Source organism: Malaclemys terrapin, chromosome 22 (assembly GCF_027887155.1).
Source record: "Malaclemys terrapin pileata isolate rMalTer1 chromosome 22, rMalTer1.hap1, whole genome shotgun sequence".
NCBI lineage: Eukaryota > Metazoa > Chordata > Testudines > Emydidae > Malaclemys > Malaclemys terrapin.
In genome coordinates, this window is record NC_071526.1 from 13860111 (window position 1) to 13879353 (window position 19243).

The 19243-nt window shown below is 47.4% G+C and overlaps 1 protein-coding gene across 1 annotated transcript; it reads left to right on the forward strand.

Moving 5' to 3' along the window:
• Nucleotides 1-1041: 1041 nt before the first annotated feature.
• On the forward strand, nucleotides 1042-18947 carry SPOCD1 (SPOC domain containing 1). Its single transcript, XM_054012136.1, has 10 exons — nucleotides 1042-1055; nucleotides 3056-3215; nucleotides 3859-3975; nucleotides 5240-5365; nucleotides 11916-12033; nucleotides 12680-12824; nucleotides 14056-14209; nucleotides 17189-17278; nucleotides 18269-18397; nucleotides 18933-18947. Exons 1-10 carry the CDS (start codon nucleotides 1042-1044, stop codon nucleotides 18945-18947), a joined length of 1068 nt encoding a protein of 355 aa, XP_053868111.1.
• Nucleotides 18948-19243: the final 296 nt, after the last annotated feature.

A 19243-nucleotide genomic window follows, 5' to 3' on the forward strand; every position in this document is an offset into this window, starting at 1 on the left:
TTTGTGTGGAATTTTAGTTTAGCATCATTATAATTTAGGAATATAAATATTTTCTGCCTCTCGCCAAGCCCTTGTCTCCTTTGAGTGAAAGTCTTAGTTTAAACAGTAAACCAAATTAATCACTTCACCTCTGGTACCTGAGCCTTTACTTGCCAGATATGCCCAGAGAAAAATACCTTCAGGGCAGTGGTTTTCAACCTATTTATCATTGTTGGCCACATCCAATAATACCTGTATGGCCCTGTGGATGTCACATGGGCCGTAGCTGTGTGCTGATTGGGCTGCAAGTGGCCAATGGGCTGCAGGTTGAGAACCATTGCTCCAGGGTAACCCCATTCTGTTTTTATTTTAATATCTCATCAATAGGCTTTGGAAGCCAAGATGCAGGAGCGGATTTGGGCTATGGAAGCCATGAAATGAAGCAGTTAAAACAATAACCTAGTATAAATAGCAATTAGAATAATAATAAATAATAAATAAGTAATATGGTTTAGTTATACAAGTGATGATGCTAAATCTTTTTATGTTTATGGCAGATGCGTATACTAAATAGCCTTCATACTCAATGCCAAAATATCTTCCTTCATTAGATTATGTGCAGCTAGCTAGAAGGCAGTATTGTTTGCATTGGCATTATTTAACTATTTGAAATTCAGAGCCACTGCATTCATGGAAGTGGTTTCAGACAAAAACTTGGAATTCTCCCATTGTGTTCAATTGATACAATTAAAAAAAAAAGAATTTAACTTTTTATTGGCTGCTGAAATTCAAAAAATTGCTTCACAAATCTGTCAAAACAAAAGCGTTACCTCCTGCTCCCCACCCAAAGGGGGTTCAGCATTGATCTTGATGGATTCCCCCTGCTAGTACTGCAGGGAGAGTGTCTGAGATTTTAGGGCTTCTCTTTTGTTTTAAGATTACAGTCATGAAAAGAAGAGGAGGGGTAGGAGACCAACCTCTAAAGAAGCTTCAGCTTCTGTTCATGGTTTGCAGCTGTCTGAAGAACAAAGTCGAATTAAGGTCATTGACTCATTGCGTGGGATGCTACAGAAACGGTAAAGTGGCTTATACATGATAGGTGGCAGGGAAAAGGCTGGGGACATCTTATATGAAAGTCACATGGAATTATTGAGTAAAGTCTTGTGTTTGATGCTGTTTCTCATAAATGCCAGGGCAATGGAAACTTCCTTGTAGATTTGATTATTGTTATGCAGTAGCAGAACATCTCTTAAAACATGCAGCTCTGAGATGTAATAGTCTTGTTTCCCGTAGGGAATGGATCCATTTTAAGAGGAGGGCCGCAGTTTTCTCAACTTAAACTCCTATGGAGCCCTGCATCACAGACACCATTCTTCTCTGTGGAAGATTGTGTGGAACGCCCTTCAGAGTCCATCTTTGCAATTCCTTAATCAATCAGAAGGGCGGCTGTTGAGTGATGTGAAAATCCTCCTGTCACCTATGGTGAATGTGTTACTTCTATAGCACAATCAGCCCTTGCTGATTTTAGGAGCAAGGGAGCTGCTTTTTAAAAATGTGGCCCTTTAAGAGGTTTCAACTTTTATTGTTTACCTAGAACATTCCATGTCATGTATGATATTGACAGTCATTTGCATACCAGAATTATTTTATTGCAATAGATTGCTCCATTTGTTATCTCACTCTTTGCTACTGTTCATGTTTAATTCATTTGGCAGGCTTAGCCCTTTTATCAGGTAATCATGTAAGACAGTTTTGCTAGTACACAGAAAATTGGATCAGGGTGGTGAGGTTAATTCAGTACATTTCAACAACTGGAGAGCCAGCTTCAAATCCTTATTAGGTCAGAAGTGGAAATGAAATTGGTGGGTTTCATCCTAGGGCCTGATTCTCCTCTGTCTTGCATAGTCACTTGCACTCACTTTGCCTAGATGTAAAGACCTATATAAGGTGAAGGCAGTGGAGACTCAGGCCTTGTTTCTCCACTTTACAAAACTATCACATGATTCTCAGCCTTTGTTAAGCGGTCTGGTCCAAAGCTCATTGAAGTCAATGGAAAGTCTCCCATTGAGTTTAGCAGGCTTTGTCTGAGGCCCAAGAATTCTAGGTCTGGAATAGCAGGCAGTACTGCTGGTATTAAGGCAGGGGCACACTGGCAGAGTGACAGGTATATGGTGACAGGTTTCAGAGGGGTAACCGTGTTAGTCTGTATCAGGAAAAACAACGAGGAGTCCTTGTGGCACCTTAGAGACTAACAAATGTATTTGGGCATAAGCTTTCATGGGCTAGAACTCACTTCATTAGATGCATGAAGTGAAAAATACAGGAGCAGGTATAAATACATGAAAGGATGGGGGTTGCTTTATCAAGTGTGAGGTCAGTCTAACAAGATAGATGTTAAATTAAGGGGATTAACATCTAGCCCACGAAAGCTTGTGCCCAAATACATTTGTTACTCTCTAAGGTGCCCCAAGGACTCCTCGTTGTTTTGACAGGTATATGCCAGCCAGAGGAGAATAGCAGGGATGCTGCACGGGAGAGTTGCGTAGCTGTGTAGGGGAAGCTTGACTTTTTACCGGCCTGTTCTTTGGTTAGAATTGGTTAAATGCCGTCATGCTGGAATTCAAGTTATAACAATGTATTTGAAGAAGTGAGAAGCTCAGATAAGTGTACAGAAGTTAGGAGGGGCCCCAAGTTTAAATGCAATTTACTGTATGGGGACAGGGAAGCATTCCCTTAGGGTGTGGGCTGGAGCACATCTCTGTGCCCCGGGGCCCCCCACCCTTCTGGCAAACCTTCTGAAGGTGACGTGAGCATAAACAAGACATGCTGCAGGCTTTCTGACATAGCAGCACAGTTGGAACAAGCTATTTCACAATACAAGGGTTTCGCTTTGAGATCCTGGGAAGGTTAAGTTTCTAAAAGACCCTGGTTTCTGACTGCTTCCTGTTTGGTGGAGGATTCTCAGGCTCATTATTTGGGATTTTAATTGAAAAGAGCTTGTACATTTATAAATTGGCTCCCGTGTAGCAGGCAGCTCTGACACATCCATCTGTGGTTCTTGCTTGCTATGTTCCAGGTTGGAGGAGTCTCCTGATCTGGATGTCCATGAAGATACGATATTGAGATTAGCAAACAATGTGGAAAAGGAAATATTCAACCTCTTTCTTTGTGTTGACCAACGATACAAAAACAAGTACCGCAGTCTCCTCTTTAATCTGAAAGCTCCAAAAAATAAGGTAAGAGACAAAAAATTTACCTAACTTTCTCCATTTCCTTGGTAAGAGGGCATGTCTTTAAACTTGTCGCTATATAGAGCACCAGCCTAGAAAGAGACTGTCCAACATTACAGTCTCATTCTGTTCACTGATGGAGGAAGACTATGCAATTGCACATCCAGGCATCCCCTTCTTTGGCCAGACGTGATCATTTGGGGTCTTATCCAGGGTTCTAAGACATTACTTAATCTTTCATTCCTGGTGGCACTTGCCATGCCTACCATCCATCAGCTGTCATCCTTTGTAAGAGTGTAGAGATGTTTGGTCAGCGCCAAACACCTGAGTATCTTTATCTTCTTTGTAGCACATAACATCAGGCCTGCATTGGTACACATATCTGGCCTGTGAACCTGATGGATGGATGGAGAAGTCCAAATTCCTATATAAATGTTGTTGCAAAACCTAGGCTCTCCAGACATGGCCCAAGCAATCCAGTCCAGACTTGCTGAGAGTTAACATTAATTGCCTGAGTACTGTGATAAAGTCTTTGAAATATACATTTAGTGGGAGAAGGAAAGAGAGAGATCTTTGGAAGCAGACTGGCTGTGCATGTCCCTTGTCATCGTTCTACCAAGGGCTGCTTATCCTTCTTTTGTTCTTTCAGCTCCTCTTCCACCAGGTGGTTCTTGGAGAGGTTTCCCCCCAGTGTCTTGTTCAAATGAATTCACTGGAGCTGGCACCAAAGGAGTTGGCAGAGTGGAGAGCTAAGGAGAGCAAACATGTAAGTCATCCCAGTGCAGCTCAGAGAGGGATAAATACAGTGTCATCCCCCTTTCCCAAATGCCTCTTTTGGATGCTTTTGCTGGACGTTGTTCCTGTGTTGAAGATACAGAGGTGATCTAAACCGAAGTAATTACAGTATGAAAATGGCCCCCTTTATTGTTTAAGGGGTCTGAATATGATTTAGATTTTTAAAAAATAGGGGGAAGGATTGGCTAACAAGCTTGGTGCTTTAATTGCACCTTTGCTTTTCCTCTTCCTGATTGGTTTATATTTTGGAGTCTTCCAAAACTTTTATAAAACAAAACTTTGAAAAGGGTGCAACACTCTTTCCTTACCAATACAACAGGAAAGAGAGGTAACTGGCTTCCTTGCCTCCCTCTTTCTATGAGACTGTGGGGCTTATGTTTACAAAGCAATGATTCCCCCCTCTTAATAGAGGAGGCATACGTAACAGTGTCACATTTTTGCATTTCCTGATGCAGATTAGATGGATGAATGTATTGAGAATGGGGTGGCCCAGGGGATAGGCAATGGGAACCAGAGCTTTTTGCCTCTATGTCACTATTCAAATGCAGCTCAGGCTGGTATTGACTGAAAGTTGTTAAATCAGACAGCTGCTTGGTGGCCTGCAGGAGATGAATCTGATGGTCTCTGTCCTGTTCCTAATGGGTAGGGGACCACATCACAAAAACTAGCTAGCATCATTACTGATACTAAATAGCAGCCTTGTTGACCAGTCTCTGCATGGAAGCCAAGAACTGAACTGTCCATGGATGTTGAATTTCCTGCTCAGCCTTGGGATGGTCTCCAAGTCAGGTTTGATGCACGTTATTGGGGGAGGCATGCTGCTGTATTTATCTTGTGGATAGCTAGAATTCCTTGCTGTTGTTTCACTAAGAGAAGGACTTTCTTTACCTTTAAAACCCCTTCTCTTTAAATCCACAGTTTGCATTCATATATATATACATGGAGATATACCTATCTCATAGAGCTGGAAGGGACCCTGAAAGGTCATCAAGTCCAGCCCCCTGCCTTCACTAGCAGGACCAAGTACTGATTTTGCCCCAGATCCCTAAGTGACCTCCCTCAAGATTGAACTCACAACCCTGGGTTTAGCAGGCCAATGCTCAAACCACTGAGCTATCCCTCCCCCATTTGGCTTTTGCCTATGTTGATTCCTTACGACGTTTGTTTTCTTGAGTGAGTCCTTGTCCAAGAGATGTCTGCTTGGGTCTCTGTGTACTACAGTGTGATTCTTCCAGGTGCTGGAGGTGATAGAGAAACAGCAGCGAGAACCACCAAGGTCTTGTCCCACAAAACTGACCCACAAAGGAGAAATAGAGATACACAGGGAGGTGGATGAGGACTTTACTTTGGAAGACCTATATGTGAGTAGGTGTCCATGTTTGACCAAGCAGACTCAACAAGGGTCTTTTATGTGAAGGAATGAGGAAAGATTCAAGGGAAATATGTAGGTGCTTAAAACCAGCTGGTGTCTGAATCTTAGGGGAGCTGCGTTTCTGAACAGTGGGTTGATGGGAGTGGTGGGCCAGCTGGTGTAGTGGATTAATGCAAAGGCTTCCATCTCTGCAGTGTTCAGTTCAAATCTTGATAAAGTCACAATGAAAACAAGTTTGATGATTTTGTTCTAGGCCATAGTGGACATTTGCCTGCTGAAAATGTACTGCACTCTCTGGGGAGGGGTCAAGAGAAGCTCTGGAGTAGAATACAGGGGGCCTTCAGGTCATTGCTGAGATAAGGAAATTTGAATCCTGCTTTTCTGCACTATGATGGGTTCTGGTCTAGTATTATTATTATTATTTGTATTATTGTAGTACCTAGGAGCCCTAGTCATGAACCAGGCCCCCATTGTGCTAGGCGCTGTACAAACATAGAACAAAAAGAAGGGTCCCTGATACGAGTCCTTCATTAGTATAAGAATTAAGTATAAGGGTAAGTATTCATCCCAAAATTTGGCTTTGGGATGAATAGAGGGCTTCAATAGATCTGTGAGCCATATTAGATCAGAGGCTCTTTTTTACAAGGCCTGGTCTACACTACGGGTTTAGGTCGACTTTAGCAGCGTTAAACCGAATTAAGCCTGGACACGTCCACACAACGAGGCCCTTTCTTTCGAATTAAAGGGCCCTTTAAACCGGTTTCTTTACACCACCTCCGACGAGGGGATTAGCGATAAAACCGGCCTTTGCGGGTCGGAATTGGGGTAGTGTGGACGGAATTCGATGTTATTGGCCTCCGGGAGCTATCCCACAGTGCTTCATTGTGACCGCTCTGGACAGCGCTCTCAACTCAGATGCACTGACCAGGTAGACAGGAAAAGACCCGCGAAGGTTTGAATTTCATTTCCTGTTTGCCCAGCGTGGAGAGCACAGGTGACCACGCAGAGCTCATCAGCACAGGTAACCGTCATGGAGTCCTCCCAGGATCGCAAAAGAGCTCCAGCATGGACCGAACGGGAGGTACGAGATCTGCTCGCCATATGGGGAGATGAAGCAGTGATAGCTGAACTCCGTAGCAGTAAAAGAAATGGAAAAGTATTAGAAAAGATCTCCAAGGCCATGAAGGACCGAGGCCATAACAGGGACACACAGCAGTGCCGCGTGAAAATTAAGGAGCTAAGGCAAGCCTACCACAAAGCCAGAGAAGCAAACGGAAGGTCCGGGGCAGAGCCGCAAACTTGCCGCTACTACGCGGAGCTGCATGCGATCCTAGGGGGTGCAGCCACCACTACCCCAACCGTGTGCTATGACTCTCTCACTGGAGAAACACACAGGGAAGACGGTTCGGGGAACGAGGAAGATGACGATGGAGGTACTGTAGGTAGCTCACAGCAGCAAGGAAGCGGAGAAACCGGTTTCCCCAACAGCCAGGATATGTTTGTGACCCTGGACCTGGAACCAGTAACCCCCGAACTCACCCAAGACCCTCAGGGCACACAGGAGACCTCTGGTGAGTGTAACTTTGTAAATATTTGTAAACATTACAAAAAAAAAGCAAGCAAGTCTGTTAACGTGTATGGGGATGGGGCGGAAATCCTCCAGGGACATCTCCAGAAAGCTCTCCTGGTTGAAATGGGGTGATTTTATTAAGGGGGACATTCAGAGGCGCCCGTTCCTGCTCTTCTGACCAGAAATGTTCCCCGCTGTTAACCACGCGGTGGGGGGGAGGGGTGAAGTGATCATCCCAGAGAATCGTGTGTGTGTGTGTGTGTGGGGGTGGTTTACTTGTGTTTGTGCCGCATGTTAACCGGGAAACCGCAGCCCCCTCCTTTTACATTGAAACCCCATTTTAAATGGACAACCCAATTCATCCTTGATATGGGAAATGCGCTGCTGTTTGCAACCTTTCCCGCATGTTAAGAAGGTTAAAAAAGCCAAAACACTGTGGCCTACGATGGCTGCCTGCAAGTCGAAATATGCGACCTTGTAATGAAAGAGTGTACCCATTGTTCCCTAAAATGTGTCCTTTTTAACCACCTCTCCCTTCTCCTCCACCAGCTGCAAATGTTTCTCCTTCGCAGAGGCTCGTGAACATTAGAAAGAGAAAACGTAAGACGAGGGACGAGATGTTCACGGAGCTGCAGATGTCCGCCCAGGCTGATAGAGCACAGCAGAATGCGTGGAGGCAGTCAATGACGGAGATGAGAAAAGCCCAATATGAACGAGAGGAGAGGTGGCGGGCTGAATCGCGGGAAGAACAGAGCAAGTGGCGGGCTGAAGACGATAGGTGGCGTCAGCTTGCAGACAGACGGCAAGAGGCAATGCTCCGTCTGCTGGAGCATCAAAGTGATATGCTCGAGCGTATGGTTGAGTTGCAGGAAAGGCAGCAGGAGCAGAGACCGCCGCTACAGCCCCTGTGTAACCAACAGCCCTCCTCCCCAAGTTCCATAGCCTCCTCACCCAGACGCCCAAGAACACGGTGGGGGGGCCTCCGTCCACCCAGTCACTCCACCCCAGATGATCGCCAAAGCATCAGAAGGCTGGCCTTCAATAAGAGTTAAAGTTTTAAAATGCAGTGTGTCCTTTTCCATCCCTCCTCCCCCACCCATCCCAGGCTACCTTGGCAATTATCCCCCTACCTCTGTAAGGAACTAATAAAGAATGCATGAATGTGAAAAAACAATGACTTTATTGCCTCTGCAAGGGGGAGGGGAGGGTGGGGTGGGGTGGTTGGTTTACAGGGAAGTAGAGTGAACCGGGTCGGGGGGGGGGGGTTGGAGGGTTCATCAAGGAGAAACAAACAGAAGTTTCACACAGTAGCCTGGCCAGTCACAAAACTCGTTTTCAAAGCTTCTCTGATGCGCACCGCGCCCTGCTGTGCTCCTCTAACCGCCCTGGTGTCTGGCTGCGCGTAATCAGCGGCCAGGCGAGTTGCCTCAACCTCCCACCCCGCCATAAAGGTCTCCCCCTTACTCTCACAGATATTGTGGAGCGCACAGCAAGCAGCAATAACAATAGGGATATTCTTTTCGCTGAGGTCTGAGCGAGTCAGTAAGCTGCGCCAGCGCGCTTTTAAACGTCCAAATGCACATTCCACCACCATTCGGCACTTGCTCAGCCTGTAGTTGAACAGGTCCTGACTCCTGTCCAGGCTGCCTGTGTACGGCTTCATGAGCCATGGCATTAAGGGGTAGGCTGGGTCCCCAAGGATCACGATAGGCATTTCAACATCCCCAATGGTCACTTTCTGGTCCGGGAAGAAAGTCCCTTCCTCCAGCTTTCGAAACAGAGCAGAGTTCCTGAAGACGCGAGCATCATGTACCTTTCCCGGCCATCCCACGTTGATGTTGGTGAAACGTCCCTTGTGATCCACCAGGGCTTGCAGCAGCATTGAAAAGTACCCCTTGCGGTTTACGTAGTCGGTGGCTTGGTGCTCCGGTGACAAGATAGGGATATGGGTTCCGTCTATGGCCCCGCCACAGTTTGGGAATCCCATTTCAGCAAAACCATCCACTATTGACTGCACGTTGCCCAGAGTCACTACCCTTGCTATCACCAGGTCTTTCATTGCCCTGGCAAATTGGATCACAGCAGCCCCCACCGTAGATTTGCCCACTCCAAATTGATTCCCGACTGACCGGTAGCTGTCTGGCGTTGCAAGCTTCCACAGGGCTATCGCCACTCGCTTCTCAACTGTGAGGGCTGCTCTCATCTTGGTATTCTGGCGCTTCAGGGCAGGGGAAAGCAAGTCACAAAGTTCCATGAAAGTGGCCTTACGCATGCGAAAGTTTCGCAGCCACTGGGAATCGTCCCATACCTGCAGCACGATGCGATCCCACCAGTCTGTGCTTGTTTCCCGGGCCCAGAATCGGCGTTCCACGGTATCAACCTGCCCCAGTGACACCATGATTTCCACATTGCTGGGGCCTGTGCCTTGTGAGAGGTCTATGGCCATGTCAATTTCCTCATCACTCTCGTCGCCGTGCTGCAATCGCCTCCTCGCCTGGTCCGGGTTTCGCCTTGGCATGTTCTGGCTCTGCATATACTCCAGGACAATGCGCGTGGTGTTCATAGTGCTCATAATTGCCGCGGTGATCTGAGCGGGCTCCATGATCCCAGTGCTAGCTATGGCGCCTGGTCAGAAAAAAGGCGCGAAAGTAGTATCTGATGGACCAGGAGAAGGAGGGCGGGAGGGAGGGAGGGAGGGAGGGAGGGCCAAGTGACGACATGGCGTACAGGTACAGGAACAGGGAGAAACACAAACAACTGTCACACAGAATGGTCCCCCCAAAGATTAAACTGGAAACCCTGGGCTTAGCAGGCCGTTGATTTCACGGAGGAAGGGGAAGCAAATGAACACAGAATAAATCTATTTTTTACATCTTAAGGTGGCAGCCGACGCTGCAGCATGAGTGACAGCCATACCAGTATGATGATGATGGGTACCAATCATAATATACCATCATCTGCCAAAAGGCAAGGGGCTGCTGCTGTGTAGCAATGCAGCCCCATGTCTGCCAGCCCCACGTCCGCCAGCACCCAGCATCGCCCTCGGCCTCTTCTGGGTGCTTAGCAGACAATATTGGGCAATTGGCAGAAAATAGTACATTATGACTGGTAACCGTCATCATCGAGACAGTAGCATGTCTGCCCAGGTGGCCATGATTGACAGCCACTCCAGTACGACGACGACGGGTACCAGTCATAATATACCATCGCCTGGAAGGGGCTGGTGCAATGCAGCCCTACGGCTGCCAGCCCCACGGCTATCACTCATGCTACACCGTCTACTGCCAAAAGGCAGTTAGCAGCTGCTGCTGTGTAGCAATGCAGTCCCACGTCTGCCGGCACCCAGAGGACATATGGTGACGGTGAGCTCAGCTGTGCTGAGCGGGCTCCATGTTGTCTGCACAGGTAACCCAGGTAACCCAGGTAAAAAGGCGCGAATCTATTGTCTGCCGTTGCTGTGACGGGGGAGGGAGGGGCCTGACGACATGTACCCAGAACCGCCCGCGACACTGTTTTGCATCATCCGGGCATTGGGATCTCAACCCAGAATTCAAAGAAAAGGCGTGAACCGCTTCGCGGCTCGAGCTGTGGCGCAAACGTAGTATCTGACGGCCTAGGGGAAGGAGGGAGGGGGGCCGAGTGACGACATGGCGTACAGGCACAGGGAATTAAAATAAAGAACGGTGGCTGTGCATCAGGGAGAGACACAAACAACTGTCACAGACTGGTCCCCCCCAAAGATTAAACTGAAAACCCTGGGTTTAGCAGGCCGTTGATTTGACGGAGGGAGGGGGAAGCAAATGAATACAGAGAAAATCTATTTTTTACATCTTAAGACGACGGTGCAGCGTGACTGATAGCCCTCGGCATCTTTCTGGGTGCTTGGCAGCAAATACGGGGCGGTGTATGACGATGGTCTTCAGGCCTATTGCACGAGCTGCTGCTCAGGGAAGACTCTGCTAATGTGCGATGACCCGACTTGTAATAGGCCGGCTAACAGTCATAATACACCATTTACTGCCAAAAGGCAAGCCCCACGGCTGCCAGCACCCAGATCGCCGATGAAGGCTACCAGTCTACTGCACCGTCTACCGCCAAAAGGCAGTTAGCAGCTGCTGCTGTGTAGCAATGCAGTCCCACGTCTGCCGGCACCAAGAGGATATATGGTGACGGTGAGCTCAGCTGTGCTGAGCGGGCTCCATGTTGTCTGCACAGGTAACCCAGGTAACCCAGATAAAAAGGCGCGAATCTATTGTCTGCCGTTGCTGTGACGGGGGAGGGAGGGGCCTGACGACATGTACCCAGAACCGCCCGCGACACTGTTTTGCATCATCCGGGCATTGGGATCTCAACCCAGAATTCCAAGGGGCGGCGGAGACTGCGGGAACTGTGGGATAGCTGTGGGATAGCTACCCATAGTGCAATGCTCCGGAAGTCGACGCTAGCTTCGTACTGTGGACGCGGTCTGCCGACTAGAGCACCTAGAGCATTTTATTGTGTGGACATACACAATCGGCTGTATACAACCGATTTCAATAAAACCGGCTTCTATAAATTCGAACTAATTTCGTAGTGTAGACATACCCCAAGTGTGTTGTGCTGTTCTGGTTTATTATAAAGGGGATGGATGTTGTGTGTTGACACTGTGTCTCCGTCACTTCAGCAAGAGGTTATGGTTAACTGATAGTTTACTACTAACAGAAGGGGGAGCCACTCCCAATTGCTGTTTGATGGCCATAAGCCTCTTTGAAAGATGGGAATCTGGACAACAGGATTTCTCTGGGGGAGAGTGGGAACTCCCCCATGTCTTTCTTCTAGAGAGCGTGGGTGACACCAGCAGGTGAATGAGGAGGGTGTGAATAGATACTCAGCCACCACTTCCTATAAGACTTTTAGGGGAGCATAGGCTGGCTCCGTGTGAGTGAAGGTCAACATGTGTATGCTAGTGACTGTCGTACATTCCATTTAGGGATCAGCACTATGTATGGACAAGAAACCTATTTCCCAGCCCGCTGCAGAGTCCAAAAGAGACACCACCGACCAGCACAGGAGTCACTTACTGGACCTAGACTGCCTTATCTGTACAGGTAAGTAAGCTGGGAGAAGGGTTTGGTTGGTTAGCATTCGAAATATGAGTTCAAATTCTGTCCTGCGTAACCTTTCTCCATGTCACAAATTCGTCACACAACTGGATAGAATTGTTCAAGAGGCCCAGGACCGAATTAGCAAGGGATGTTTCTTGTTGAGGAATGAGGTGTATCGGTAGTTTGTACATTACCAGCCTCAGATGATGCCTGGTTCAAGCTAATGTTATTAGTCTGTCACTCTCATGATCCCTAAATTGAACTGTAAAAATGTTGATCTACGCAGGCAAAGAAAGCGGGGAGAGCTTGAGAGAAGTCAGCAGGACCCACGCTTGGGCTGGAGACCAAGGAAAGAGCTTTATTCCTCACTGCTAGTCCCAGCTCTTTTCAAGCCAGATCTGGGCAGTGTGGATGAGTTTATGGTGTGTAAACAACGAGGGCAGTATAGCTAGAACCTTACACTTGCTGGCAGCCTGGGCAAATGTTATCTTTGGCCATAACACAGTAGAAATTGTCAATTCTGAGATTATTTCTGTGTTTATATTTCAAACATTCTCATTGAAATGGAAATCCACCTTGTAATAGAGCAGTGTTCTTTCTCTTGTGATCAGAACGTACAGAAACATCTTTATTTTTTCTGACTTCACAGGAAGGATGGCTCCTGATGGTGAGAGAAGTTTTAACCCACCGCAGAGCAAACCAACCTCAAAGAAGAAGGCAGAAGACAGCTCTAGAAGATTACATTCAACCAGTGTCTATTCAGACAAAGAGAGAAAACATTTGGAGAAAGACAGGTCTTTGTGGGGATGTATTTTATCTTACTGTTGTGCTTTTTGTTTTAACATCTGGCCTGTATATTCTCCACTGTCCATACACGGATTTTAAAAAGGGCTGAGAACTTCTGTAATTCTGCAATCTAAGAGCAGTCGAAACCAAAACTCCTTGGCATAAACTGGCGAGTTGCATTACAGGAGTGGGATGATTTGGTGGACAGATCCCCACCTCAGTCAAGAAGAGGGTAAAGAGCTCCTCTGGGCATAATCAGAGCCAACTAGATGACTTGTCAAGCCAATGGATGGGTGGTTTCGTAAAAGGTTGGATCCCAGCTCAGTTTGGGAGTTCATTTTGAAGGAATAGGGCTGGAGCTCAGAATTCAGCCAGGGTTACTGACTGGGAACAGTGTTTGAGAGCCTTGGGTGCCCAGGCCCTCTCAGAAGAGAGACAGGCTGGTTCTTCTCTCTTTTCCTCTTCTCCTCCCCTCTCCCTTTTGTTTTCTGAAGGCCCTGGACTCTGTCTTTTGTGGGCTGTGGAAGTTTACTGCCTTTTTTGTTTGGACTACCTTAAATCCCCCCCACAAGCTCCCAATAATGGGGCAGATGCCCTGAGCAGCACAGCTCGGGGGCTGTGCTCCAGACCTCAGGACAAACCCACAGCAAAACTGTAGTCCAGGAAAGGAGCTCTGAGACAAGACTGGTGCCCAGCCTCACCCCAGGGAGGTGCCAGAGAGCTATAACATACTACAGGTTGGGTTTATCTTACTTTGAAGCCCCAGGTATTGATCTGTGCCAGAAGCAGGATGTTGGACTAGATGGACCAGTTGACTGATCTAGTACAGCAAATGTTATGCCCCTACATGACCGTTTTGCATCATGTGATGATGGAAAGGGGTGGGGGAGAGAGAGGTCTTGAAAATGGAATTCATATCCCGAAGTCCTGCCCTTTGGGTTTCCATTTGTGGCCCCTTCTAAAAGGAGATGGGCTGGAGCAGGAACCATTGTCAATCCCTTATACAGGGAGGAGAGATGCATGTTCTGTACCCCCAACTTGCATGTTACAAGGTACAACAGAGGTAACAAATCAGACCGGGTGGCAACCTCCTTTCCCCTCCTTTAAAGGGCAAAATGTGCAGGAAAAGAAGTGGAGTTACTCAGGAAATAAAAGAATAGCACAATTAAAGCATATGGAATATCCAGATCTACAGGAATGATTCCACTATATAATACACACAAACTTACTCTGTTTTAGGCCTGCCTCAACTGGCGTCCTCAAGAAGAGTCCAAGGCTACAGAAGCAAGTCAAAGACACAGTGCTGTGGGAAGGATTCATTCAGATGTTCAGCATTAAACAGTTTGCGGCAAAAGCGTTTCCTGTTTCAGGCTACGGCACTTGCCTCATTCAAGTATGACCCTTATTTTCTTTTACATAACAGGAGGGATTGTCTATGTCAACAAGACTGATTATTTAGTAAAACACCACACGTTTCATGTGGCATTCCACAGACAAGGCATCAAAGCTCAGATTCTTACATCAAGTTATATCACGTGTTTTCACACTATCGACCAGTGGTTCTCAAACGTTTGAACTGGTGAACCCTTTCAAATAGCAAGCCTCTGAGTGTGACCCCCCCCTTATAAATTAAAAACACTTATTAATATATTTAACACCATTATAAATGCTGGGGTCGAAGAAGGGTTTGGGGTGGAGGCTGACAGCTCATGACCTCCCCATGTAATAACCTCGTGACCCCCTGAGGGATCCCGACCCCCAGTTTGAGAACCCCTGTTATAGACCCGAGTCCTGTGGCCCTTAGGCAGTTATTACTCATTTGTTCCTCATGCAAACTCTCACTTAAGCCAAAAGGAATTTGCCTAAGTAAGAACTGATTAGTAAGGACCTCAGCATTTGGCCTGTGGTTGGGACAATAGGAAAGGGGAAACATTTCTGGGATGTCATAGGATTAGCTAGGTGCCTGGAGGATTTGCAGTGATTTGAGGGTTTTTATGCTCAACTCCAGTTGAACTCCCATGGATATGAAACTGTGGACTTTGAACTGAGTTTTCACATGTACAAGCAGGAACTGCTGTAGAATGGCAGAATCATAGGAATTAAAAGTGGAGAAGACCAGTTATAGCATCTAGTCCATTGCTCAGGGCACCAGTGCAGGACTGTTCCTTATATTTTCTGAGATTAAAAGGAATCTCAGAAAGCACAATTTGGGTTAAAAGGATTCACTTTCCGTTATTTGTTTCTGATCTAAACCATGCAAAGTGTGTCCAGATACTGGGGTGGTGGCCTTTATAAATGTGAAAAAGATTTCTACTAACAAATAATGATCTCAGTAGGGGATTGCTTGAGTAGCTCTTGAGTAAATCTGCAGAATATCAAATAATAAATAATAATTCTTCTGCGAGTGCTTGCTCCTGTCGATTCCATTCTAGGTGTGTGTGCGCCCCCGTGCACAGTCGTCGGAGACTTTTGCCTTAGCAGTATCCGTAGGGTCAGCTGTGGCGCCCCCCTGAGTGCTGCGCTCATGCATCGGTATATCAGGGGCCGCCGTCCCTACACCTTCTCAGTTCCTTCTTACCACCCATGGTGGTCAGTTGGAGGGCCTCTCTCTCTTGCTTCACAAGTGGTCAGCAGCAGAACCTTCTCATCTCGCCATGAGTGCTCTCTCCACCCCAGAGTGGGGGACATGATCTTCCAGAAGTGGGGATCTCTCCAGGTGGACCTGTTCGCAACTCGCCAGAACAGGAAGTGCCACCAGTTCTACTTGTTCTGGGGGCTCGACAGGGACTCCCTGTTGGACGCCTTTCTGCTTCCATGGACAGGGGCTCTGATGTACGCTTTCCCGCTGGTGCCGTTGCTCCACAGGGTCCTCAAGAATATCAGGCAGGATAGGGCCAAGGTCATACTCATCGTCCCGGCTTGGCCTTGCCAGCATTGGTTCAGCATGCTCCTGGATGTGTTGGCCCCAATGCCGCTACCCCACTGGCACAGAATCACAGCAGGCTCTTGCACCTGAACCTGGCAGCGCGTCACCTGACAGCTTGGTTGCTCCACGTCTGAGTTCTGAGGAGCAGGAGTGCTCGGCCCGAGTCCAGCAGGTCCTGCTGGGAAGCAGGAAGCCCTTCACTAGGGCCACCTTTCTGGCCAAATGGAAACGTTTTACTTGCGGGGCTTCGTCCCAAGGGGTTAGGCCTGTGCAGGCCTCGCTGCAGCTGATCCTGGACTATCTCTTGCATCTTAAACTTCAAGGGTTATCCCTTTCATCTATTAAGGTCCACTTGGCCGCTATATCAGCCTTTCACCCTCCGTTCCAGGGCCGGTCGGTCTTCGTGCATGGCATGACAGGCCAGTTCCTGAAGGGTCTGGAACGACTCTACCCTCAAGCCTGGGACCCTGTCCCTCCATGGGACTTTAACCTGGTGCTCACACAGCTCATGCAAGCTTCCTTCGAGCCCTTGTGTCCTGCTCTCTTCTTCTCTCCTGGAAGGTATCATTCCTGGTGGCAATAACTTCTGCATGGAGGGATTCTGAGATTAGGGTGCTCACCTTGCAACTGCCATATACCGCATTCTTCAAGGACAAGGTCCAGCTGCGGCCACACCCGCTTTCCTGTTCCAGGTGGTTTCCCAGTTTCACATGAGCCAGAACATATTCTTGGCAGTCTTCTATCCAAAACCTCATTAGTCTGAGGAGGAACATAGGTTGCACTCCCTGGATGTTAGGAGAGCGCTAGCCTTCTACATCGAGAGGACCAAGCCATTTCGCAAGTCGACGCAGTTGTTTGTTGTGGTGGCAGATGGGATGAAAAGTGGTCTGGTGTCCGCCAAGAGAATTTCTTCTTGGATCAAATCTTGCATCCGTTTCTGCTAAGACCAGCCGATTGTCACCGTTCACTCAACTAGAGCGCAAGCCTTGTCAGCTCGAGGTGATGCTGGCTTCGGCAGAGCAGTGCTGCAAGTGAACTCCGAGCCTACCTCCAGGGATACTGCTTGTGAGTCACCTAGAATGGAATTGGCATGAGCAAGCACCCAAAGAAGAAAAAATGGTTACCCACTTTTTCGTAACTGTTGTTCTTCAAGATGTGTTGCTCATGTCCATTCCGTTACCCACCCTCCTACCGCTCTGTCGGAGTTGCCAGCAAGAAGGAATTGAGAGGGCGCAGGGCCGGTGGCGCCTGATATACCGACGCATGAGCATGGCACTCAGATGGTGCCACAGCCGATCCTATGGGTACCACTAAGGCAAAAGTCTCTGACGACTGTGCACGTGGGCGTGCACGCACCTAGAATGGAATGGACATGAGCAACACATCTCAGAACAACAGTTATGAAAAGGTGATTAACCTATATTTTTGTCCTTCTGGTTTGTACAGGCGTTACCGGAGCTGATTCAGTCGAGGGGCTGTATTCTCCCAGAGGACGTCTGGGATTATTTAGAGAGCATATGGCCAGCTGAAGCCAAGGTATCCTTTCAAAAGGTTCTTGTTTTCAAGTGCTGAGGATGATTTGTCATGTACTAAGATGACTTTTAAGCATATCCTAGTTCCTTCAGCCTGTGGTCTAAGATGTCAGAAGAACTGAGTTATATAATAACAACCCTTAAATATTTCATCACAGGAGAACTCAGCTGCTGGACACCAGAAGCAGCCTGCATTCATGCAGCGAAAATGGCTGTCACCTTTACATGTTTGAAAGCAGGCCTGCAAAGGGTGGCACTTTCCCACACAGTTACGATACCAGCAGGGACAATTTTAATGATTGCATAGAATGATATTTTGGATCAACTGAAACAAAAGACATTCTGTCCTTTTAAATGGCAAGTAAAAGTTAATAGAATTTAGGCCCTAGTCCTGAGAGGCTCAGTAGACTGGCAACAACCACTGGGTTCAAGGATTGTGGCTGTGCATAAATGTGTGACATGGATGGAAGACTCCTAAAGGCTTATTCCAAAGTCCATTGAAGTGATTGGAAGACTTTCCACTGACTTCATTGAGCTTTGGATCAGGCCCAATGGGGTGAGCTGACCTGACACAGTTCAGGGACGTATCATCTGCAGATAAAAATGGTCTTTACCGTATTGTAGGCAAGATCTCAGTCTGTGCTGGTCTCTCTCTCTCTTTCCTGAATTTGTTCATATTCTTGTCATCTCCACACAGAATGTAGAGTCCGCCAGATTGTTTTGCGCACCAAAGTGTGGTTTGTAGGTTGTGTGTGAGGTGAACGCTCTTCACCTTGCCAAAATGCAGTGAGTGAAGCACATAAAGAAAGTGAACGCCCTCCTCCCCCCGCAAATGGGATTATGCTTGAGCCCTTCCGACATGCAAACAAGTTTCTAGATGCCTTGCGTTTTTCAGTCTTTTTTTGTAGTACTTCTTTACTGCTAGATGAACATTGTTAGCTGCACTGTGTTTTCAGACAATCCACACAGTCTCCTTCTCCCTGTGTTTGTTTAGGAGATCAGCATGATACGATTCTGCCCTGCCATGACCAAAGACTTCAGCACTTACAACATGCTGTACTCGTATTTGAACAACAAACAGAGATACGGCATTGTGGACAGCAACCAGATGGAAATGTTCATGGTACCGCTGCCAGCCTTCCAGCCAGTACCTGCCAAATTCCATCCACTTGGTGGCCCAGGTATGGATTTGAAACAAGCTGGCTTCCCTTTCTGGTGTGTACCCCAGAGAGGCTCAGTGAAATAACTTGCTGCCTTCAGATTGAGGCTCACAGGTTCCAGTGCTATAAATAATTCAGTATAATATAATCCACAGCTGTACAGGGTGTCAGAAAGCAAGGGACTCTATTTATTTCTCAGTGAAAGGCAGATTGGAAAAGAAGGGTTGGGCACTCGCATGTCCTTTGCTATAGAAAAAGGCACTTAAAATACGGGTAGTTGCATCTTGTGATGCCTGGACAGCTATAACCCTGTGTTACCACAGATGAAACGACAGAGAGCCAGTGGATCTGATTCTCCTTGTGCCAGTGTCAATCGGGAGTAACTCCTTTGAGGTAAATGGATTGACAGCAGTATAAAATGAGAGTAAATGAAAGGCAAATCGAGCCCAGTAATCCCACATTGTCCTATTTCCTATGACATTTTCTTTCCCTGCCCAGCTTCATGTCACGTGACCTGAGGTAACTGCCACATATGACTAACGAAATGCCTGGTGCTTGCCTGCAGCACATCAGGATGTAAACTCATGTAACCCCTTGTCACATAACAGTGTGTTCCCACACAGCGACTCATCATGTGAAATGCCATTTGTCAGAGCTGCAGCTAATCCCTGTCCTACCTCTGTCACATGATGTAACATCACGTAATCTCCATATCAGGTACTTGCACTCAGTGCACACTTGAATCTAGGTTGGAAACTGATGACATTTCCCAGTAATCATTGGCAGAATCACCTTTGAGATGCAGCACA

Coding starts and splice junctions, on each gene's coding strand:
- SPOCD1 (XM_054012136.1), top strand. Junction 5,366..11,915: donor TTACTTTGGAAGACCTATAT/GTGAGTAGGTGT, acceptor CATTCCATTTAG/GGATCAGCACTATGTATGGA. Junction 14,210..17,188: donor ACGGCACTTGCCTCATTCAA/GTATGACCCTTA, acceptor TGGTTTGTACAG/GCGTTACCGGAGCTGATTCA.